The sequence below is a fragment of the Colius striatus genome, chromosome 2, assembly GCF_028858725.1.
Source record: "Colius striatus isolate bColStr4 chromosome 2, bColStr4.1.hap1, whole genome shotgun sequence".
NCBI lineage: Eukaryota > Metazoa > Chordata > Aves > Coliiformes > Coliidae > Colius > Colius striatus.
Window position 1 is genome coordinate 77,810,876 of NC_084760.1, and position 24,014 is coordinate 77,834,889.

General features: G+C 44.8%; 2 protein-coding genes across 2 annotated transcripts; one reads left to right on the plus strand and one right to left on the minus strand.

Moving 5' to 3' along the window:
* The first annotated feature begins 89 nt into the window (after window positions 1–89).
* MAD2L1BP (MAD2L1 binding protein) lies at window positions 90–3,420 on the plus strand. Its single transcript, XM_061989935.1, has 2 exons — window positions 90–411; window positions 1,041–3,420. The coding sequence occupies exons 1-2, from the start codon at window positions 127–129 to the stop codon at window positions 1,569–1,571; spliced, it is 816 nt and encodes a 271-aa protein (XP_061845919.1). The 5' UTR covers window positions 90–126; the 3' UTR covers window positions 1,572–3,420.
* A 97-nt stretch (window positions 3,421–3,517) lies between these two features.
* LOC104557585 (epoxide hydrolase 1-like) lies at window positions 3,518–14,774 on the minus strand. The gene is made up of 10 exons (XM_010201858.2): window positions 14,675–14,774; window positions 13,298–13,321; window positions 12,221–12,434; window positions 11,247–11,427; window positions 10,253–10,483; window positions 9,748–9,877; window positions 8,519–8,733; window positions 5,772–5,880; window positions 5,324–5,449; window positions 3,518–3,719 (listed from the first exon to the last, which is right to left on the minus strand). The coding sequence occupies exons 1-10, from the start codon at window positions 14,701–14,703 to the stop codon at window positions 3,518–3,520; spliced, it is 1,461 nt and encodes a 486-aa protein (XP_010200160.2). The 5' UTR covers window positions 14,704–14,774.
* Window positions 14,775–24,014: the final 9,240 nt, after the last annotated feature.

Consider the following 24,014-nt stretch of genomic DNA (forward strand, 5'->3'; position numbering starts at 1 on the left):
TGCTGGCTGCCAGGTGCGGCGCGCGCGCGGCCGGCGGCGGCGCGGGGCGGGCGTTCCGCCGCTCCCATGATGCCGTGCGGCGGCGGACATTCAAACCGTGCCCGGCCGCTCTCTGCTCGGCAGCAAATGGCGGCTCCCGGCCTTGTCGCAGCTCCTGCTGGAGCGGCTTCTCCCGCCTCTCTCCGCGTATCTGAGGCGCCGCTGGACCTCGGCCGCCGTAGCAGGAGAAGGCTGCGGTACAGCGGCCCGGCGGCGGCCTGCTCCTCGGTGTCTGTTGTGTTCCCGGGCCTTGTGAGCCGGGAGAGCTGCTGCCGCTTCGCCTGCGAGCTCCTCAAGCACGTCCTGCACCAGCGGCACCAGCTCCCGCTGCCCTACGAGCAGCTCGCCTACTTCAGCCGGCGGGGAGTACAGGTGAGGGGTGTCGTGGCGGCTCAGGGGGCCTTGGGTGGGGGGGTTGGGGGGGCTGTGCCCCGGAGGCTGCGGCGTTTCAGTTCCATGGGCAAACCCACAAATAATAGTAAATAATTTGCCTGTGAACAAACTCTTCTAGCTCAATAACTTATTTGGACGTATTAGCTGCTTCTAAAGTGCTAGCTATAGGTGTATACTTAAAAGTTCCCACAATTTCCCTTAAAAAAGCTTTGAGTTAGGTGCTGGATGTCTTATTTATCTCTTCTTGTCCCACTCATCTACTCAGGCACAAAGCCTGTCACTATGTTTGGTACTTGAACAAGTCTTAAGAGAAAAAAAAGTGGGTTTGGAGTGATAGCTGATCTTTAAAAGATATGGCTTCTAATTCCTATGGGACTTAGTAGCGTGATTCTGATTCAAACTGAGTAGCTATAGAATGGCATTTTGTGTTCCTGTTTGATTTCTCAATTCTGTGTGTGGGGGTAACTGTGTCTCTTAGAAGTAGCATAAAATCCCTTGAGCATTCCTTGCCTTTTGGGGATGGAATGGTCCATCCTTTCTGAGAGTGTACTAGGACTCGTATGTCCTAATAGTTAAATGCACTAATCTTATTTTGGTCCGTTTTCTAGAACGGAGATGTGATTAAGAAGCCACCCTCTGTGGACCAGGCAAGCAAGAAGTGTCAGCAGATGGTGATGGAGTTGGAAGGAATGCTCCAGCACATAGAAGTTATGTTTAGCTTGACACTGGTTCCTCGGGTTCTCATTCTGCTTGGAGGTACCATCATGAGCCCCAAAGAGCTCTATGAGCTCAACTTGGAGGGTATCTGGGAGGGCAGCGCTGAGGAGAGCCTGAAAACTGCGTCCTGTGTTCGCAAGCTCTTCCACTCGCTCTTCGTTGCTGACGTCTTCAGTGAGCTTCAGGCGCTCCCTGCCACAGGCACCATCGTTATGCTCCAGGGACACCGCGATTGTGGTGTTGACTGGTTCCGGCCCAAGCTCAACTACAGAATGCCCACCCGAGGGAGAAAAATAGTTGTTAGCTTGTCCTGTGATGGAGACATCGACGTAAACGCTGAGCCTCTTCAGTGTGTGACTTCTGCCTGGGAGGACTACGTCTGGTTTCAAGCGCCAGTGACACTCAAAGGCTTTCATGAATGACCCGTGTTTTCCAGAACTTTAAGGGACTATTAAATAACCTTTTGTGCTTTTCTAAGTGGCAATAACTTGATCAAGTGTAACTGCATATTCTTGTCTCTCTGGATCTCTTCTCCAGGGTATCAGCTGCCTTCCTGTAGCTCGATTGCATCCATCTGTCTTCATCTCCTGAGTTTTTGGAAGCAAATACTCTTTAAGGCACAGTTGCACACAGATACAGTGATTCTTTAGGGATCCGAGATGAATTCATGTCGTGGGAGTAAAACTTTCCTTGCCGTGTACTTACTGAACTGGCAAATACTGGATCCAGTCCTATCTCTCCTGAGTTTTAATGCGTCTATTTCTCTGGTAATAACTACAGTAGATGATTGCTTGGGACTGTAATGTACTTTATTATAAATACACTTTACCTTCACTGTAAAGGCCGTAACCATTCTTACCTAATCCCTTTCTGTAAAAGGACATCTGTCCCTTCAGCCTGATCAGGCTTGACTGCTTGAGTGTTTACCCACCTATTTGATAAAATTAGTGTTCCTTGTAACTCAATTTCAGTTACTTAATAAAAGAGTGAGACTTCTCAGCAGTGGGAAGACCTTGTACCTAGCATTGCCTTGTACAGGTGATGGAAAGAGGTTGAGCAGCCCTGGAGAGGCAGGGAGACACATCTTCCTCTTTTTACTAACCTTTAGTCGAACTGCCCTGATAATCAGGTAGACAGTTAAAAGTACAAGTTGGCAGTTTCTGCTCTAACCCTCTTTCAAAGGAAGTTAGGACTCCTGACACAATATGCTAGCTTATTCTAACTAACTTGAAACAACCAAAGAAAGTTAGTTTTGTGCTTAGTTTCAGAAGTCTCAGTTTTGGACTCTAAATGTTTCCGAAATGTGAGGTGGGCTTATCAAGTCAAGAACTCTTCAAGATAACTCTTCGAAATCTGAGTGTGTCACTTATAAGCAGAACTTGAACCTTTTCTTCTGGCCTGGTGTCTAGTGCTGAATGGGGCAGGGATGGAGTGAGAGAAACCCTTAGAGCACAGTGTGTGAGAACTTGGTATGTGCTGCGGTTACCTTGTCAGTTGAACGTGTATCTAATGTAGTGAGCTTGATAGCTCCAAATAGCTCTGTCTTATTTGAAGAGAAACTCAAGCCTGCTGGTACTGAAGCTGGTTGCAGTTTCTTGCTAGCAAAAGCTGCACAATGGGATGGTAAAAATCCTTCGAAAGCAAGGTGAAACTTGGAGTAACCCTCTACACTTGGTGCATATTTTAACTTTGACCTTTTGGAAGGGGAGATTATAGAACTAGGAGGGAATAAAATTGCTATTTTTGAGCTCAAGAGAACACTAGGAGTGTAGTCTCTGCCTTACGATCCATTAACAACTGTTTACAATGTGTACTAAACACTGAGGCTAGCTCTAGGGGAGAACTGCTAGAGTGAAGAAAGCTGCCTTGTGTGCAACTGCCCTCTTTAAGGAGTAATCGGAGGTCTCTCGAATGAAATATTGCTTGAACGTAAGAGTATTTGTGCTCAGGAGATCAAAACCTTTACACTTCCACCAAAGCTGCTTGTCATTCATAATCAAAGAGTGTGAGCACTCTATTGAAAGAAGCTCTTGGTTCGGAGGAAGCAGGTGCTTTCCTTTCTGCTCGCTTCCCCATATGAGTGCAATGTTACCACATTAAACTGTTTACGTATTCTGTTATACATATTCTGTTATACTTGAACTGTGAGTGCAACAATGGTATGGTGCCATGAATGAAAGAAGACAAGATGCTTTTTTTTTAATGAGGAGTTTTGGAGTTTAACAACTTTAGTACTATAATCATTATCAAAATAAAATGCTGGCTTCTCTATGTGATTGTGTTGTATTTATTTAATCCCTCAAAGTCAGGATTTTGCTGATGGCAGAACAACTTACTTTTGTTCTACATGTGTATCTAAACTGCAGCTTCATAGCTGTTCCACCTTTCTGACAAAGTGCACAATGTCTTGTGCCAGAAGCTTCGGTTCCTCAAATGCAGCAAAATGCCCTCCACGTGGCATATAAGAGTAAGTGATGATGTTCTTGAAGTTACCCTTGGCCCAGGCACGTGGTGTATGTGCTATCTCCTGAGGAAAAGCTGCAATCCCCGTAGGAACATACACTGCAACCCTGGAAGACATTAGTTAACTGCATTTTGCAAGAAATCCTGGGGAAAGTCTATAAAACCCTTCTGACTCTGATACTACTACAGTCAACTGGAGAAGTTTCAGCATAGCTCAAGAGCTTCACTTGTATTTGAATGTCCTTGAGTTTAAGAATGTTATAGAATCATAGAATGGTAGGGCTGGAAGGGACCTTTAGAGATCATCTAGTCCAACCGCCCTGGAGAAGCAGGATCACCTAGATCAGGTCGCATAGGAATATGTCCAGGTGGGGCTTGAAGACCTCCAAGGAAGGAGACTCCACAACCCCTCTGGGCAGCCTGTGCCAGGGCTCCCTCACCCTCACAGTGAAATAGTTTTTTCTTATATTTAAGTGGAACTTTTTGTGTTCCAGCTTCATCCCATTACCCCTTGTCCTGTTACTATCTACTATAGAAAAGGATGCCCCAACCTCCTGACACCCACCCTTTAGGTATTTATAAATGTTAATAAGATCTCCCCTCAAACTCCTCCAGACTAAACAGCCCCAGTTCCCGCAGCCTTTCCTCATATGAAAGATGTTCCATAGCCCTGATCATCTTAGTGGCTCTGCGCTGGACTCTCTCCAGCACTTCCCTGTCCCAAAGCTGTGTAAAGCAGAGCCAAATTGACACCCAATTTGGTCCTGAAATGTTTCAGATTCATTTTGTAGTTTTGTGGCAAGTTGACTCCTGTCTCTGGGAAAGTCCAAAATGAGCTAGCTCCTATTTAGAAGTGATGGTACTAGCCTAACAAATGGCTTTTGAGAGGAAAGGCAGACTGATTGACTCTACAAAGAAAGACTCATGTTTGTTTGTATTATCAATCACTTGGAGGATTCTGCTCAGTAGCATTTTTCTGGCTAGCCTCTCCTATAGTTGTCATAAATCCAGCAGCTGTTAGTAGGTGCTTGGTTTCAAGTACCGCTCTCTAAATCACTTCCCCAAAGTTTGTGCTTAACAGTTACAGTCCTTAGTTTATCCAAAGGTAAGATAAATCCTTCCTAATTCAGTTTAAACTTCTGTCTTGGAAATACTCAGTTTTCTGTTTTGTTCTTGCTGAGCTGACCACAGATTACGTTTGTTTGGTGACTAAGTATAGAGGACTGCATTTTGAACACAAGACTGAATATACTATGATAAGTCTAGTGCATTGTCTTGGCCACAAGCTACCTTGTGTGAATTATAGGTTCAAAAGAGACGTGATGGGAGGCAACGGGTACAAGCTGGAACATAAGAGGTTTCAAAGAAATACAAGGAAGAATTTCTTCCCTGTGAGGGAGCACTGGAAGGGGCTGCCCGGATGGGTTGTGGAGGCTCTCTCTGGAGACATTCAAAACCCACCTGGATGAGTTCCTGTGTGACCCACTCTAGGTGGTCCTGCTCTGGCAGAGGGGTTGGACTGGATCATCTTTCGAGGTCCCTTACAGACCTTGAGATTCTGTGACCCTTAACTATATCAGAAGAAGATGAAGAGCTTGGATTTATTTTTTAAAGCTAGTCAAATTTGCTGTTGTACATGATCTAGATGTTTATACAGGCAAATGGGGTTTGATCTCATTTGCAATTTATCATGTACCCGCCACTTCATTACCTGCTCTGACCAGTTAAACCAGGGTCCTTGGAGATGTTCTCCTTGTAGAATCGCATTGAAGACACAATGGAGGATGTCACCCAATAAATCATCACATTGGTCAACAGCTCATTAAGAGAGTATTTGCTGTTGGAAGATGAAGACATGTAATTGGAAGCTATTTATCACTATGTAATATTGGGCTCCTGCCCTGAAGAAGAATTGTTCCTCTTGTTCTCTGCACATTTTCAAGCAGCAAACGAATCAGGACCGATGTGCCCAGAGAAAAACTGCCTGGTGCTGAAGCTGTAGCTTGCAGGCAGCCTGCTGTAAGTTTAAACTGCTACCTGTGTGCAATCATTCATCATTAAAATTCAGCTCTGACTGGCCAGTCTTAACTATCTCCTTGTTAGCTAACCTCACTCATCATTTGATTAATCCTCTCATGGAAAAGGATCTGTTTTCTTACCTTTCCAAGCCTCCATCATCTTTCTCCCGAAACGCTTTATCTGTCCAGGTAGAGAATTTCTCCAAAATATATGCAGCGAGCCCCACAGGGGAGTCATTCAGTCCACAGCCTAATTCAGGAGAAGAAGAGAAGGGCTAATGCAGTTGCATCGCAGTGAAATACTTCAGTGGAGGTTAAACTGGACTTTCCAGAGTTTTCTAGGACAATTCAGTAGAGAGCCTGTATTTTACTAGCCCTGTACTAGTACTTTATTCTTGACCAATTCACTCCAATGGGATTCTGGCTGTAACTGACAGCACTACACACTTGGATAATTCCTATACAAAAGAAGCTAGGAGCTAATAAAGTCTTATTGGCTTTTGGCAGAAGGAGCAAATTCAGATACAAAGGAATTACAGCCTGAAGAGAAATTTCATGTTAACTATTTGGGAGTCCTATCCTGCTTAGGACAGCTAACCAGGCCCCTAAGTGCTGTTTGTTGCTTTTTACCCAGTGGGATGTTGTGCATCTGTTATCTTTTCCCACCTTTGGGCAACACTAACAAATGTTGTAAACACAGCAGGTACACAGCATATGATATCTGTGTTCTTACACACAGGTAGGGGTTACTTCAGTAGTGAGAGAGGCTTGCCCTGGGGAAAATTCCTGTACCATATCCTAGGCTGTAGTTTTACACTATAGTCTCAAGTGTGTTTTAGTGTGAGCACTGAGTAACTTTGTAGAAGATGGTGCACAACAGTGGACAGTTAACACAGAGTAAGTTTAAGCATTGGCACATCAGTTTCCCTGTGCTGGAAGGCCTGGAGTGATTTGCTGCAGATGGAAGTCATGTAAATTCTTTGACCAGCAATTGCAAGGCAGACAAAAATGTGCCACTAGGACGTGACTAAACTGGAGATGAGCATTTTCTGGGCTAAAAGCTGCCACATAACCACTGTATTCAATATCTGTGGATTAGATGCTCAGAAACACTGGTTTTGTTTGCAGCTTGTTAGTCATTCAACCTATACCACATCTTAGGTACCACAACTTGTGATTGAAAATAGTTTAGCTTTGCTTTAAGCCTGCCTAATGAGAACTAAACTGATAACGCTGAGCTTTCTTGAGGCTAAGGAAGGAATTCAATTCTTCCCCTCTTCATTTTCCACATTTCACAATTTTACACATTTTTTACACAATTTTCACAAAGAAAATTCCTGATCTTCTTTTTTTCCAGGTTGAAATGTGCTAGACTATGTACAGTGCTTATATGGAAACTGTTCCAGCTCTTTAGCTTTTTTTTTTTGTCCCTTTCCTGTGTTCTTCTGATTGAAAAATATATATTTTTTAAACAAGGTGCACAGGGGTGCAAGAGATTCTGAATATCATGGATTCAGTGTTTTGTCTTTGTCTCTGCTGTCTTGAAGAGTTTGTAGGATTTTCTTAAACTCAGCTGGCTGAATCATGGATTCTCTCATTTGGCAGCAGCCAAACTAGAGCCCAATGGGATTTTTTTCTTGTACTTAGATTGCTTTGAACTTTGTTGACATCAGTTTTTATTGGCCAGTTTAATCAACCATTTTTCCAAATATTTGCAGTTATCTTTAAATTAAACCAAACATTGGATAGCTGTCAAGTTTTCACTTAATCATTAACTTTTATCTGTAGAGAAATTAGGATCATGTTCAAAAGTACAGCTTTTTGTGACTCTGTCCCTGAACTGAAACTTGCTTACATATTCCTGTGCTTAGATTCTCAGGTCAGCTAGTTATTAATCCATGAACTTAATAGTTTTTTTAAGACAGTTTAATTTCTTTAAGAACACTGTTGGAGGAACCTCAATAAAACATTTTTGGAAAATAAAGATGTTCCATTTTCATCTGCAACTCTGATTCTTCAAGAGCTCTGACTTTTAAAGCATGATTCCCTGTGATATTACCTCCTGTAAATCAATTTTCCTCTTTAAAATAGTTCTACTAGTTTTCTGTTCAGAAGGAATAGATATACTGGTCTTCAGTTTGGGGTTTTTTTTGAGGTTAACTTCACTATTTGGCTCTTAAAAAAATCCCAACCTGGTGTCTTGATGATCTACCTTTATTTCTTTGGTATTTGATCAGTTCAAGTGACATGCATTAGTTGAAGTCTGAGTTTCTTCTTTTTCAGTGAATTGCCAGGATGAGGTGCTGTTCATTCTATAGCCTTGACATCTGACACCAGTCTGAGACAGCTCCACTATCTTTCCCGATGAGGAAATGTTTCAATAAAGGAATACCCGCATAATCCTTGCTACTGAGGGCTGATGCAAATCATTAACTTTTCTGAGGCAGCTGTATCTTTCTTCAGACTCCTTATCTACTGGCCCCACTAACTATGTCAGCCTTCTGGCTTTTCAGGCCTTAGGGCTGTGGTCTACCTCTCTGCAAGTCTCACACTGTGCTTGCTTATGATATTTTTCTTGTTCTCATCCACATGTATTTCTAGAAGCTTCAACTTCAGGACCATGTGCTTTAGGAGTCTTTTTGCAAAGGAGTTCTCTCATCAAGAGACTGGCACACCATTTAAAAGATCCTGAAAAATGATATTTGCAGTCTCTATATTTTTTAAGCTGTTTCTTTTAACTTTCCCACAATTCTCCTCCTCTGTCTTGCATTCAGTCACCAGAATTCATTGCTTCTCAAACATGGTTTATTTTTTTTCAACTGTAAGTTTTTATATACCATAAGCAGTTAGTATACAATATTTGCAGTGATATAGAGATGGTTCCTTACCTGCAGTGTCTGGCTTGGTGGCTTGGATGTGTAAGTATCCAGACTCTTGCAGAAGGTAATATATATTTTTCTGCATGAAAGGGTACATACGTTGAGCATCTTCCCTAGTGAAGCCTACAAGCCATGGTAGGTAAGCCCCAAGCATCACAGAAATTGTCCTTCTCAAAGCTCGACTGCCGATGAAGATAAGATTCAGATGAAGCCCTTTCACAGATCTAAAATTAAGTTCATGAATAGGAAGTTAAACCAAGCAATCTTCTGTCTCCACATTTTCTAGAAAGTAAGTTTGACTGGAGCTGTGATAGAAGCATTTCACTGAGCCAAATACACAAAGCCCTGTGGCCACAGCTGATCTACTAAAGCTTTTCAGGAAATACTCAACACAGCCTGTTCCCTGCAGCACAGAATACCACAAGATCAACAGCCAGAGCTACCAGCATTGGATGTGCCATCTCCATCCAGCTGTGCCACTGGTATGATAGCTTTAGGTGTACAGCTTCTGGATATGGCACATCCAATGCTGGTAGCTCTGCTGTTGATCTTGTGGTATTCTGTGCTGCAGGGAACAGGCTGTGTTGAGTATTTCCTGAAAAGCTTTAGTAGATCAGCTGTGGCCACAGTGCCCTTGCTGCTATGAAGCACAACTGTGATTTGGAACAGTGAGCTGACCAGCCTGTAATCTAACTGCTCAAAGAGCTTTCCCATTTTATCTGTTCTCTGGCCTAAGCATGGCTGTGGTGCCCACTTTACATTAAATGCTAAATAGTGACCTGTGATGCCATCTTCTAAGGAAGGCATTTTTTTTTTTCCAATCAGTCTCAACTCTGCACTTGAGATAGGAAAGTCCTATATTTTGTGGTACTGTTCAGCTGCTGAAAGGCTGAACTCCCTTCCTTCTTTTTCTCCCTGCTGATTTTATCTCCTTCTGGATTTGTATCTATGATCTGTCTCCTTGAAGTCTTAAATAAAAATGCAGCAGGGTTTACTTCCACAGGTAGTGACAGGGAAGCCAAATAGTGCTGAAATTTAGAAAGCCTGAGAACTGTGCCAGTATCAATGCAAAGAGTATGAATACAACTGAATGCACAGGAGTGGGGATGTCCCTGGAGGAAATGAAGCAGGGGCAGAATAAGAGGCAGGGCAAACAGAAGGCAGCACCCTGAGCACGGAGCACGGATAAGTTAAGAACTGGAGGCAGCTTTTCTGCATTGATGCCCTTTGCTACTCACTGTGGCAGCATCTGGGCCATGTTTGTGGTAATACGAGATCCCCAGTCTCCTCCCTGTAGGTAGTACTCTTTGAAGCCCAATCTGTTCATCAGCTTATGAAATATCCGAGCAGCTGCTATGCTGTCAAAGCCTGTAGGTAAAGAGAAGCACAGCTGATGTTTTTGTGCTGGTGTTCGTTCCCTGGACAAAGATTGTGGCCCGAGGCACATAAGCATGCTGCTGTGTGAAGGCACAGTATGCTCTGATGCTCTACCTCACTCCTGGGGAGTAAAGTGAACACAAAATGATGGAAATTCAGTGGAAAGTGGAGAAAGTGAAAAGCAGACCTGCTTTCAGCTACCATTTCCTTTAAAATCTCCACAGTCAGCCCCAGAGCCTCAGCCACACACGTTAGTGCAGAGCCAAGCATGTGCATTGACAAACTGCAGTACCCAGGGGGCCTGGGGATGGTTGAGGTGTTACTCCAGAAACCTTGTGAGTCCAACAGTGCCTTTTCATTGCTCACCTTTCTTGTGCGGTGCCTCTGAGAAGCCATAGCCCGGGATGGATGGGCAGATGACCTCAAACACCACATCACCCTCGTTCAGGCCGTGCCCAGCTGGCTCCGTGAGCAGAGGGATAATCTTGTAGAACTCATAAAAGGAGCCGGGCCAGCCATGGACCATCAGCAGAGGCTGAACAGCTCGACCATGAGGGATGTAGGAGGGCTTCACGTGGATAAAATGGATATCGATCCCTGCCACACATTCAAGACAGACAAATTAAAGTTCTGGTTCTGTCACAATTTCTGCCCTGCTCTTTGAAAAAGAACAGTGTTAAAATTGTAATTTTACAACAGCAGAAGCTGTGAATGGCAAGACAATGCCTAGCTGGAAGATGTCTGGTATTATACCTATGTCTCATCTTTTATATACACATAGAGGTATAGCTCTCAGCCCAGATATTGGGGTCACAGGGGACTGAGCATCTACCTCCTGAGAAACTCGGCTCACAGTATATAAGTAGAGCTGCACTGAAATGAACAGCATAGTGCAGGTAAGGCACATGCAAATCCATGTCAAAATTACAAATCATGTGTGTGAAAAGAGAAACATGAAAAAACTAAGTGCAAGATAGAAGTTTAACCTGCAGATCTCTTACCTAAAGTCTGGCTAACCTCACCTGGATAAACTGCATAGTGGTGGGGGAAATTCTAGTCTCAGAGTTTGGATGAATTTTGCAAATTTTCAAAGCAATGGCAGAAGAAAACCTCATCGTTAGTTAGCACAGGTTGAGAGGCAGAGGAACTCCACCTTGAAGCAGACCTGATCTTATTGCCAGCATGTAATGGTCTTAATCTGTAGAAGGCTATTCCTAATATCTTCTCTACTAGTGATGTTGTACTTATATCATTAAGCTGTTATGCATACTGCTGTCTTAAATCTTATAACCTCTTAAATTCCCCCTTGCCACTATGTGTTTCAGAGCAAGATCCACTCAAGCCACAGAGACCCCATCACCTTCAATGGTGGTTTGGAAATGGGGGTATTTGTTCAGGATTTCCACTTGCTTCCTCCAGTCGAACTGGTTCCTCCAGTAGGCCACCACCTTCTGCAGGTAGCTGGAGTTGAAGCCGTAGTGGAAGGCAGCCCCTTCCAGGGGTGGGGTGAAACGGGCCTGGTCAAGGCGGTGATGCAGGTCCTGTGGAGGAGAGCCCTTCTGTGGAGGCTGTGGCCAGCTGCCTCTGCCTGTCCTGTGCCAGAGCAGCCATCAATGGGCTCTCCTGGCTCTACTGGCTTTTACATTGCTCTCTGGGACACCATGAGCACCCCTGGAGCAGTGCTACGCTCTGCATGACTGGACAAATTATTTATGTGGGGACTATCTTTTTTACAGGTTACTAGTTCCCCTAGGGCACCCAGGTGTACCAGGTCCTACTCTTGCCTTGCTGCTAAGGTGATTCAGGGGTTTTGGCACTAGGAACTTGCTGGCACTCCTGGTTTGGAGAAGAAGCAGCCTATTGATAGCTGGACAGATAATTAGAGACAAGCATGTAGGGACAGAGGTGCTGTGACTCAGTCAACACCTGGTCCTTCTTCACCCTTCCAGCCCTCCCCTCTGTGGAAATCCCTCAGTCCCATCCCACTGGTGCCACTGCTGTCCTGAGACCCTCCCACCCTGCTCCACCATCCGCAGACACACTGTCAAAATCTTCTGCTCCAAGTGTGGCGTTTCCACAGGAGCAGCCCTGTGTTGCATAGAAGGTCTGGGCTCTAGGAGGTTTTTATAGTACATTGCAATGAATTTGAGCTCCAATCCCATTCATAAAGGGCAGTGAGTCAGAGCATCATCTGACAGAGCTTGGTAGCTGCACTGGTGTATGTTAAGTGCACTGCTGTCACCCCTAAAACACCACCTTGAGGCAATAAGGTGGGTGATGGACTCACTCTACCTTGCAGCATTCTGCCCTTCCCTACATCCCAGCCACCAGTACCTCGATTTCTTTGTCAGACGTTTCAATCTTGAAGGGACGGATACTTTCATCTTCTTTCCCTTTCAGCGGTCTTTCACCTGCGCCCCACCATCCATCGCCCATTTCAATAGTCTTCATCTTGTGTCTAGACCTCAACCAGTAAATCAGCATCCCCCCAACCCCCAGGGTGACTGCAGGGATCAGGACTGCATTCTTCTGAGAATATTCAAAAGACCTGGGGAGGCATAACATTGTTCGTGTTCAACAAAAGAAGGGTCAAAGGCAAAGAGACTATGCTGAGACTCGTATTCACATGAGTTGGGCCTGAGCAGTAACAAATACCTACAAACCCCACAGCATCAGCCAGGGCTGGGGGAGAGGGGCTGTTATTTTTCAAATCTGAGACAAGTACGTGTACCAGTACTTCTTGGTCACCTCAACTCCATACTGATCAAGGCTTTCTGATCACAAGGTTTCCTTGTCCCTCTCCTTGTGAACCAAGGTGCCCTGGGGGACAAGGTTCAATAGGTCAGTGCTAGAGTGAATGAGATTTCTGCAGGAATCAAAACCAACATACAGAATGGGCTGAGGAGCAGAGACAAATGTCTTCAGCTGCTGGAGAGAGATGGATGTGCAGGACATACCCCTCTTGGCAGCGCTTTATACATAGCTCCCCTACAGATCTTTTAGGACGTCACTCCCTCTGCCATAGATTTTCCATGGATAAGAGTCTCAGCTTTTCTGTCTTCTGTCCCTGTTTCTATGTTAGTCAGCAAAGTGTCAGACTTTCTTGAGGTGTGAGAGCTAAGTCAACAGAGCTGGTTTTAACAGACATACAGCATGTTTCACACCTGTTCAAATGTTTGATCAATCAGTCCCAAATACAGTGTACCTTTCTGTCCCTATGACCTGTGCCTTGAGCTCCCCAGCTTCCCTTGGGGACTGGTAAAGGTGTCTGGGGCTATTGCAGGAGGCTGCAAGTGGACTGTGATTGAAGATTTTGTTGTTGTTCTACAGGGTAGGGAAGGGACTATGCTGTGCCCCAATAAAAGATGCTAAAAGGTGGAGGTCTCGCCACAGAGAAGTGATTTCACTCACCTGATCCGGGACAAGATGCTCTCCCTGCAAAAGAGGGGAAAAAAATCCTTATACTCTGATAGTGTTGTCTGAATGCCCTTGAAGATGGTGCAAAGAGCGTTACCTGCCAGCATCATTTACTGCCCAGCCATGGGATCACATGCTGTTTAGTCACCTGGCAACACCTATCCAAATTTTCCCCTACTTTTTAGATGGGATAGAAAGAAAGCTGCTCAGAGCCTTGCCTCTGCACAAAGAGACAGTGTCTCCCAGCTAATGTGTTTTAGCTAGATAGTTTGTTGCCATAATATTCCCTCCTTCAGCACAATTTAGATAAAAGTCACTATACAACTGGGTATGTGTCCTTGCTGTGTTTCATTCTAGGAGCGTGTGTGCTACTTCAGCCAAGAAAACTGTTTAACTGTTGCATAGTAATAGGTGCACAGCCTTGGCAGGGAATTTTCAAGTTCAAGGGTTATTCCGCTGCCAGACGTGCTTACTCATTGTGGCTGCTGGGCTGGCAGGAGGAGAGGCTTGTGAGACCTTTCCCTGTTCTGAATTCAATGAGCTGCTATACCTTTGCTACTTCAAACTGCTCCTACCTGGATTCTAAGCTTTTAGATCTCACCTGCCTGCAAGGAAAAGAGAACATCCCCCCTCAGTTCTCTTTCAACCTGGTAGGTTCTCTTGCAAGAAAATCACGATCTAAAATCTAGCAACATTAGAAAGTGACAAGAGAAAGTCTTGTACTCTGCCTTGTTTAAGGCAGCTAGCTTAGGGAGCTCTTTGGTGTCATAATTATGCCACCTGGAGACAAAAAAAGTAAAGGACATGAAACTCCATGAAATACCCAGTCTGCTGGGTGTTTCTTTTTACTCAGTATTGTTTCCCACGGCTGTCCGTTGACACAGAATCTGCTGCCTGTACTGGAGACCTTGGCAATCACCAAGGCAGTTTGGTAACAATTTCTGAGACAGCCTATATGTGATTTTTAAGGTGGTATCTCTCTAAACTGCTCCCAGATAAGGAAAAACATGGTTCCTAAGAGCAAACAATGTCAGCCTCCACCTCCCTGGAGGCTGAGCAGCTTATGAAACAAGTAATAATACCCCTCTGCACTTATATCCTGGAGTTTAGTGAGTCAGAGGCATGAAACTGGTTATCATGGCAATGGCACCAGCTCGGCACTGCTAACAAAGCAAGCATGTCCCAGAGGCAGCTATCTGAGTGACACAAACCAAGGCTCAGGCTAATAAAACCTCCTCACTCATGCTCAGGATAACTCAGCTGCCCGCTCTCATCCTTTAATGGCCTGGTGACCTCACAGGGGCTTTCTCCCACCCCAACCCTGGCCAGCCCCATTTGTAGTCCCTCCTCCCCAAGCTGAGGACATCTCACCAGGCATTTGGAAGGATCTCCTGCCACATGTCTGTTCCTCCTCGCCTGGCTGCTGCAAGTGAAGCAACCCAAGAGTCTCCTCTGCTGGCTTTCTCTTTGGCAGTGACGCTTTCTGGGTGACAATGCAAGTTACATCATCTGTTAGTGCCGCCTATTGCCTAAGTGTACAGTTGCAAATTAAGTTCAACAGAGGCAGTGCAAAGTCCTGCATGGAGAGGGAACAGCCCTGTGCACTAGCACAGGCTGGATGCCAAATAGGCAGAAAGCAACTCTGTAGAGAATGATCTGCGGTCCTTATCTAAGCATGAATCAGGGAGGTGTCCTTGCAGTCAAGCCCAGCTGTGTGCAGGGCTGTATTAGCAAACAGGTTAGACAGCAGGCTGAGTGAAGTGATCCTTTGCTCTCTTCAGCACTTTTGAGACCACATCTGGAGTGCCATGTCCAGTTCTAGCCTTGCTGACAGAGGAAAGGTTGGAGTGAGCCCATCCTTGGTGGTGTAGGGCCACCAGGCTGCCAGGAGGCTGGAGCACATGGCATATGAGGAGAGACAGAGAATCAGAATTGTTTTGGTTGGGAAAGACTTTTAAGGTCAAGTCCAACCACTAATCACACACTGCCAAGCCCACCACTAAACTACATCCCTCAGCACCTTGTCTACACATCTTTTAAATATCTCCAGGGATGGTGACTCCAACACATCCCTGAGTAGCCTGTTCCAATGATTAACAACCTTCCCAGTGAAAAAGTTCTTCCTAATCTCCAAACTAAGCCTCTCCTGGTGCAACTTGAGCCCATTTCCTCTTGTCCTATCCTTCATTACTTGGGAGGAGAGACTGAACCCCACCTCACTACAGTGTCCTTTCAGGTAGTTGTAGAGAGTGATCACATCTCCCCTCAGCCTCCTCTTCTCCAGACTGAACATCCCCAGCTCCCTCAGCTGTTCCTCATCAGACTTGTTCTCCAGACCCTTCACCAGCTTTGTTACCTGTCTCTGGACACACTCCAAGACCTCAACGTCCTTCATGTAGTGAGGGGCCCAGAACTGAACACAGCACTTGAGGTGTGGCCTCACCAGCACCAAGTACTGGGAGAAAATCACTTCCCTGGCCACACTGGCCACACTATTTCTGATACAGACCAGGATGCCATTAGCTTTCTTGGCCTCCCGGGCACACTGCTGGCTCATGTTCAGCTGGCTGTTGATAAACATCCCCAGGTCTTTTTCCACCAGAGATAAGAGAAGGCACAGGGTGAGGTCATTGCTGTCTACAGATACCCACTGGAGAGTGTAGGAAAAATGGACCCAGACTCAATAGAAAGCTGTGCTGCCATTCAAAGAGACCTGGACAGACTGGAGAGCTGGGCAGAGAGAAATCTAATGAAATTCAAGAAGGGTAAGTGTAGAGTCTTACATCTGGACAAGAATAACCCCAAGTACCAGTACAGGTTGGGGGATGAACTGTTAGAGAGTAGTGTAGGGGAAAAGGGACCTGCGGGTCCTGATGGGCAGCAGGATGACCATGAGCCAGCAATGTGCCCTCATGGCCAAGGCGGCCAATGGCATTCTGGGGTGTATTAGAAGGGCTGTGGGACAGTAGGTCAAGAGAGTTTCTCCTCCCTCTCTCCTCTGCCCTTGTGAGACCACATCTGGAATGTTGTGTCCAGTTCTGGACCCCTCAGTTCAAGGAGGACAGGGAGCTGCTGGAGAGAGTTCAGTGCAGGGCCACAAAGATGATTAAAGGAGTGGAGCATCTCCCTTTTGATGAAAGGCTGAGGGAACTGGGAGTTTTCAGCTTGGAGAAGAGGAGACTGAGGGGTGACCTCATTAATGTTTACACATATGTAAAGGGTGGGTGTCAGGAGGATGGAACCAGACTGCTCTCAATGATGTCCAATGACAGTACAAGGGGCAATGGGTATAAACTGGAACACAAGAGATTCCAAAGAAATTCAAGGAAGAATTTCTTCACTGTGAGGGTGAGGGAGCATTGGAATGGGCTGTCCAGATGGGTTGTGGAGTCTCCTTCTCTGGAGACATTCAAAACCCACCTGGATGAGTTCCTGTGTGACCTAGTCTAGGTGGTCCTGCTCTGGCAGGGGGGTTGGACTGGATGTTCTTTCAAGGTCCCTTCCAACCCTTAAGATTTCTAAGATTCTGTGATTCATCTTGGAGGAGCAACAGCTGAAGGACAAGAAACAATGGATGCAAATTGCAACAAAGGAAATTCTGGTTATATAATGAAGAGAAACTAGTTCACCATGGAAGTATTCAGACACTGGGATGGAGCCCAGAGAGGATCTGGGATCTCTATGCTTTGAGGCACTCAACATTTGACAGGAACAAGGCACTGAGTAACCTGACCTACCTGACCTTGCTCTGAGCAGGGGTTTAGGTAAGCTCAACTCCAGGTGTCCGTTCCAACTCCTGTATCATGTGCCCCTACTCTGTGTGCACTTGTGATTTGCAGCAGCCAAAACAAATGGGCAAAGTTAAGTTTGGAATTTTTCCACAGAAATCAATGCTTTATCTCAGGGAACTAGATTTCATTTCCCTCACAGTTGGTAAAATCTTACTGTGTAAAGGTTTCTCCTTCCTAAATCATTGCACAGTGTCCTTGCTGTGCTGCACAGCTACATTTTACTGTCAGAGGAAATGAGTCGTATCTCCATGCAATGCTTCAAGTGAAGCACTATCACCAGTGAGCTCTGTGGTGATTAGACACCATATTGCTGTGAGTTCATATGCAGCCACCATGTCATCAAAAAGAGCCGTCAGGAAGAAAAGCTTGTAAATCCTTAATTTGGTTGAAGTTCAGTTTACTGCTATACCACAGCTATTCCTGTGTCCATCTGAGATTACTTAGCTTTAAAGTTCTACTTCCCAAACAAAACCAGTCCTCTTGAGGCTTCTCAGAAGATGGTATACCCGATTGCAGGGGGACTATAGTCTGAACACTAGAGAATTGTTAGCAACACAAGGAAAGAATTACAACCTGTGTAGAAAATAGCTGAGGTCCCCACGAGATGCGGGTTGGAGTACAACAGGCTGTGATGTTTCCAGGAGACAAAACAGACCCCAAGGAAAATTCTTCTTAGCACTAGGAAAAAAAAGCATCAAGGCTGGCAGAGGAAAGTCTGGTTTGAACATCTGAGAGTGAAATTATCTATATCAGGGATGTAGGAAAAGAGCCAGAGAAGCTATATAAAGCTGCAGAGAAAAGATAGAAGTTGCTACTCTCTCTCTAAAAGATTTGGGAGAATCAGAACGGCTTTTGCTTAAGGTATAAGGGGACATACCAGAGCCATTAAAAGGGAGCTAAAAAGCAACAAACCCCCATTGATAAATCTGAAACAATTGAGATGCCAGGATCTCATCTACTGAAATGCAGGGTATTTGCAGCAGTCTTGTATGGGTGCTGGTGAGCAGAGATCAAAGGATCCCAGAGGAAATCTCGCTCTGGGATGTTGCAGCCGCTCGCCCGCTGAAAAAAGATTTTTTCCCTTCCGTCGTACAACCTCTAGTGGCCGAACCGCCCAAACCAAGCAGAGACCACTTGCTGAAGCAAAAAAAGCTGCCTCCCATGGGAGATTTTGATGCATGTCCCGTAAAACGGAAAGGGGAATCCCGCAGGCAAGGACCTGCTAAAGTGTCTTAGTGAATCTCCCTGCATTGAGGCAGGATCCTTTATCTTTAATGACAGGCATCTTAGCAAACCTGTTTTTAAAAAAGCCCCCTCGAAGCACTAGTAGAAAGTTTTCTGCCTCTGTCCCGGTGCTATAATTTTACTGATTCAGCTGCTACTCTGGCAAAGGGAAAAAAGAGAATAACCTCTGATATACTGTAACTCATTATTGTATCTCCCTCTAATTGCAATTGCTGCCACGGTGCAGTCCCTTTACAACTGGCGTAATTTTTATAAAGGAATGTAATGTTTCCATTGCACAAGTCACATACTAACGGGGAGCTTCTTTCCCATATGTTTTTCTCATGCTCTTGTCACTGATCTGCAGGATCATTCCTGCAGCAATGACAGAAAGCGTGCACATGGAAGTGTTACCCTAAGGTACCTTTCACTGTTTTAGAGGCTGGATACAAGCAGGAGGAGCCCATGGTAACAGAACCAGCCAGCTGTCCCAGGTCCCCTCAATTGTAGTACTGCGGTGTGACCCGGGGCTGGAGGAGGCACCCAAAGGCTGAGTAGCAGTTCTGCAGATACTGCGTGCCCTCTAGTGGGAAAGCAGAGCTCATGGGACACCAAATACCACTTCTGGTTTTGTTATTATAATTATTTTTTCCTGTTTGGGCTTCTTTTTTTTTTTTCCCCCCATGTTGGCTTCCCCCCCCCCCCCGTTTTGGGCTTTCTGGTTTTATCATAATTCATATCTTGTAAACATTAACATTGAAACCCCAGACTCAGGGAGGAAACCTGGTGACCCGGTTATGAAATGAACAGGGGCAACTGGGGATGCTGTGGCAGCTTGAAAATGATTATTCTGACCTTCAGAGCCATGGCATGGCCCTTTCTGGGATTTATGGCCCCAGCTGTAAAATGATGTCCTTCATCTTACAGTGTGAAGGCTTTGCTGCATAATTTTCCTTTTGCATGCACAAAATAAGGTGCAAATAGTTCTCAATAAGAGGGGATCTTTATGAATGCAGTTTCCTGACTTATACCAGGGAACACCTCTCTCCTTTGTATCTAGTCAGTGGCCACTACCAGTGAGTTGCAAGTAGGGCAATATCTGGAATTTCAGATCTCCCCTGTGCTCCTCCAAGCGCCCACAACTCTGCTTGCCCCATGGTATCATTCTGTCTTTGAATTTCATCTTCTTCCTTTGCTTTGAAGGAAGTTCCTTAAGGCCTTTCCTTTGCTACACTGGATCTTTGTTCCCACAGGACAAAGATATCAAATGCTATATTTCCCTGTAGGCCTTCTGAAGGGGAATGGTCCCCACGGTTTAACAGGTCCAAGGCGGGACTGTCCATGCACACATCCTTCTTGATTGGCTTTGCATGAAAAAAACTGTCCACAAAACCAGGTTTGCACAGGAAAAAAATGGAAAGCTTACCCACATGTGTCTGTGTCCTGGGGGTTAAAGAATAGCCCCAAGCACCTGCAATGGACAAACAAAGTTTTCAACTACTCAGTGAGATCTCAGGACATTCAGATGGTTGGTGGGAGATTTGTTTTGCACCAAAGTTTACTCCAGCCCTGAATAGCAGGCTCTGTGCTCAGCTTTAGTCATCATGTCCCTGGAGGAAACATAACTCCTAAGCACTTCCAAGCTGTTAATACCTGAATCTTATTAACAAGAACCAGTTCAAACATCTGAGAGCAGATCTCAACACCACCTTGCTCCTGCTTCCACCGGCAGCCAGCCCATGAGGCCTCTGTTTTACTCTGTGGTATCTTATATAAAACTCAGATTGCAGTAGTGACGAAAAACTTGAAAGGGTCAGAAACTACCTCTCCCACCCCCTCCTTCCCCTTCACAAATGCTCATTTCTTGCCTAGAAAGCCCATCATCATTTCCGCAAATACCCTTCCCTCAACACCTTCTCTTTCAGTTCTCTGCCTTGCACTGTATGTAGAATAAAAATTAGAGTTTTCCTAGCTGGAAATGGCCCTTTCTCTGCCTTCTGAGGTCTCAGGAGACCTCACAAACGTTTCATTGCTACCCCCAGCAAGGACTGGCCCCTTCTGTTGCTAATTAGAGAGCTAAGAGGTTCCCCCAGGCACTTCCAAGTGAAACCCAGCCTATTAATGGCAGGCAATATCTGGAGGGGTGGGGTGCAAAGTTACAAGACAGCCGCATGGAAACAGGCAGTTTGTTACGTGTGCTGGTTTTAAAGGCTCAGCAACAGTAAAAACAAAAGCAACTTTCAAATCCAAACCACTGTATTTAGGTCACTGATACCCCAGGGGATAATCTCGGGGATATTGGTGATGTGAGGCAGGCACCAGGAGCTGTGAGCTTGTGCTCACAGCCAGGATGGGCAAACATGATGGTCCCTGCATGTGTGTCTGGCCGTGCACTGAAAGCAGGGTGGATGGATCTTTTCTATGTGCTGGGATATGAGCCCTGCTATGCTGTGCACTAGGAGTGTTAACCCGAGAGTGGAATGTGAGACTAAGCCCCCTCGGGCTTGAAGACATTGCTGGCCTTTTGGTGAGTGAGTGTGGTGGAGGCTTGTGAGCTTGACTCAGCTAACCCAGGTGCCCAGTAGCCTGGACACAAGGAACTTCTTATACAGAAGGAAAATCCATACAAAATGATTGTCTTGCAGAGAAAGCAAGAATCTTAAAAAAAAAAGCATGCAACTGACTAAAGGCACTTGAGGGAAGGACTAGTCTTAAGATCTGTAGGACAATATAAATATCTTACAGAAAAGAATATCCCAGATTATTTGTTATTACTGTACTGACAGAAGCATTGGTGGCAGAAACAAGGGCCTTATCTTCAACAAAGGGTTACAGATAAATCAGTATGTGTAGGGGGTCTATATTCAACAATTTATATCGTTGTCTTAAAAAAACCACCACCTCTAAAAAAACAGTCATCATATTTGGCTAAGGCAAAAAAAGAAATGGCAGAGGACAATCTCCATCCTTCTCTATAACAATGAACACTGCTGAGGTTCCTGTAATAACTATCATCACAGGCCAAATCCCAGGTTCCCTTTCTCCATCTTTATCTTGGAAAAATTCCTGGTTTTGCTTTTCGGTGGGCATCAGGGCTGCATTACAGGATTGTGTACAGCTTGTGTTTGTCCCATTGCTCTGCCACGACTCTGCAAAGTCAGCTTCCCAAAACTAGCCTTTACAAAGAAGGGCTACAGAGGGAAAAGGGGAAGCCTAGATCTAAGTGTGGGTTTGGCAGAGACCTCCGGTGAGCATTAGGCACCCACAGAACTCCCACGGTCCGTACGAGAGGCAGCCGAGGGGCTGCCAGAGTGTGTGAGTTCCCCTTTGTAGGCCCAAAGAAATGTGCAACGGGAGACAGGCTTTTTGAGAAGTCAGTCTAATGATGTTTCAGTTCACTGGAAATTTTGGAAAATGTTCTGCTCTGCCTCTGTGCATTATTTGCTCCCTTTTTTGGGAACCAGGCTAGCTATTTGGAAACATTTCTGTGGCCTCCTTTCTAAATGATTATTTATTCTCTCTATGGTTTTTCCTACTGTTCATTATTAGTTGTTATGCCTACATTGTATAACAACAACAACAACAGTAATATGAAGAAACCCTTCAGGTCCAGAAACATTAAGAAAATGAGGACTGAATCAGCTGAACTTCAAACATAAGGATGTGATTTTCATTTTTCATTAAAAACAGCCAGTCTGGAAAACCAGGGATGTTTGGGTATAATGTAATAATGGCACTGCAGACATCTCATCTAAAGAAAATAGCATTATGGACCTTGAGCCTTATACAAGGACCCACAAATACAGCTGGGAAAACAATTAGGCTTTGTATTTTAAGATATCAGCCTGAATATGGTAAATGAGACTCTATCAACAAGTCTATAAGTATGGGTTTTTTTGTCTGCTCTAGCTTTTTAGCATTCTTGGAAAGACTTATCTAAGCAAAATCCCAGCACACGTAACTGACCGGCCTTTCCTAAAGGTACAAGGATAAAGCACTTTGCAAGTGGCTATTAAGAAAACTTGGCAACAACAGCTTGCAGGATGAATCCTTGCCAAAGATTAATAGGCAATTCCACACGCAGTGGAACTAATGAAGCCTCATTTCCTGTTGCAAAATACAGTTACTATTTGAAAATACAAAGAATTTGTATTTTGCAAGAACAAACATGAAAAAATTCTGACTGAATCGTTCTAAGTCTTTGTTTTCTCTAGACGTGTTTATAAAACTCCCCCTGTGCTTCCCCAAGCAATCAGTTTTCAGGAGATCTGTAGAAACACCTTTCTGAACTATTCTTGAAATCTCTGCTTGACAAAGTTGTTGGACTAAGCAAAGAGAACAAAAAGTTACTGGGAGGACACACTGGGATGATTGTACAAGCATCGGTTCTGCATGAAGCAAGGAACTGAAGATCTGAAATAAAACATAGGAGAAACCATTTCTTAGCAACGTTGCATTGCCAGGAGTTGAGAGACACTCCCCTTTGGTCAGTGTAGAGACACACAGTAGCCAAGAACAATCCAGTCCAGTTCCTTTGGTTTCAATTGCAAAATTTTTGGTACCGTTAGGGAGACCACAGCTTACTTTTGCACCACATCCAGAGGATGAAGTGTTCAGTGAGGTGGTGAAATCTATGTAAGATACAGAATGACTGGGAAAAACATCCAAAGGCCGTAGTAAGGGGTGATCCTTTTAAACCCAATACATGTCTTGGCATTTACATTCAGTGGGAGCAGAATGCACTGAATATTAGTTAAGTGGGGCAAAGTAATGGCAGATGGAGCTCTCTGTATGCCAGTATTTCACTTACCTAATATTTAAATGAAAAATTCTGAGTTAGAGCTCATCTCAGAGAAAAGCTCTGGGCACCTCTGTGGGTAGCACAGTGTTTAGAGAGGAAGATGGGTGCAGAGCAAAGCAAAATCAAAGCTTATGTAATGTATTAAACAGTAGTGCACTTATTACCATAATAATCCCTAAATAAGTCAGGTGTGTATCTCCACCTTGGAACTGGTGTTAGGTATGGTCCCTTCCCTAACAAAGGGGCAGAGAGGAATAGAGAAGACAGAAAAAAATAACAATGGGGAGAGTCAAACACAATGATTTTCTATTTTGACCTTTAACAAAGTCTCACATTGCCTTCTGAGCATCTTCCAAGACTATATGAGTAACCACCTAGGAGGTACACGATGTCTGGTGTAATAAAGAAAGGAAACCTAATGTTATGATGCATATAGTTTTGAGACAATTGCTGAAAAACATAAACAAGACAAGTAGCTCTAGTGATGCCACTAGTATTCATAAAGTTGGTGATGGTGAAACTCTGTCAGTTCTTGTGCCTCTTGTCTTAGGCTTCCCATTCAGCTTTGTGTAGCTCACTAAAGCTGAGATTCTTCCTGCTGCTCTCTGAGCACAGTGTTGTCCACATGGGAAAACACACTTAGAATGCAGAGAGGAGGTGCTGAGGATGGACAGACAGAAAAAGTCAGTGTAATCCTAGTTTCTGTTGCAAAGACATCACTTTTGAGAGCACAAAGTTATCCTTTCTGCAGCTCCCATGCAGTTACAAATCTTGTTCCTGAAGATATTGGGAGGTTTTTGTTTTCAAACCTGCTTCTTCTCTCTGAAGTAGCCACCTGAGGGCAACATCACACATGCAATGGGACATGCAGGGCTCCTGTGCCTGGAATATTGTG

Coding starts and splice junctions, on each gene's coding strand:
- MAD2L1BP (XM_061989935.1), top strand. CDS start 127: ATGGCGGCTCCCGGCCTTGTCGCAGCTCCTGCTGGAGCGGCTTCTCCC. Junction 412..1,040: donor TCAGCCGGCGGGGAGTACAG/GTGAGGGGTGTC, acceptor TCCGTTTTCTAG/AACGGAGATGTGATTAAGAA.
- LOC104557585 (XM_010201858.2), bottom strand. CDS start 14,703: ATGTGGCAGGAGATCCTTCCAAATGCCTG. Junction 11,428..12,220: donor CGTCTGACAAAGAAATCGAG/GTACTGGTGGCT, acceptor TCTCCTCCACAG/GACCTGCATCACCGCCTTGA. Junction 10,484..11,246: donor TTTCCAAACCACCATTGAAG/GTGATGGGGTCT, acceptor AATGTGTGGCAG/GGATCGATATCCATTTTATC.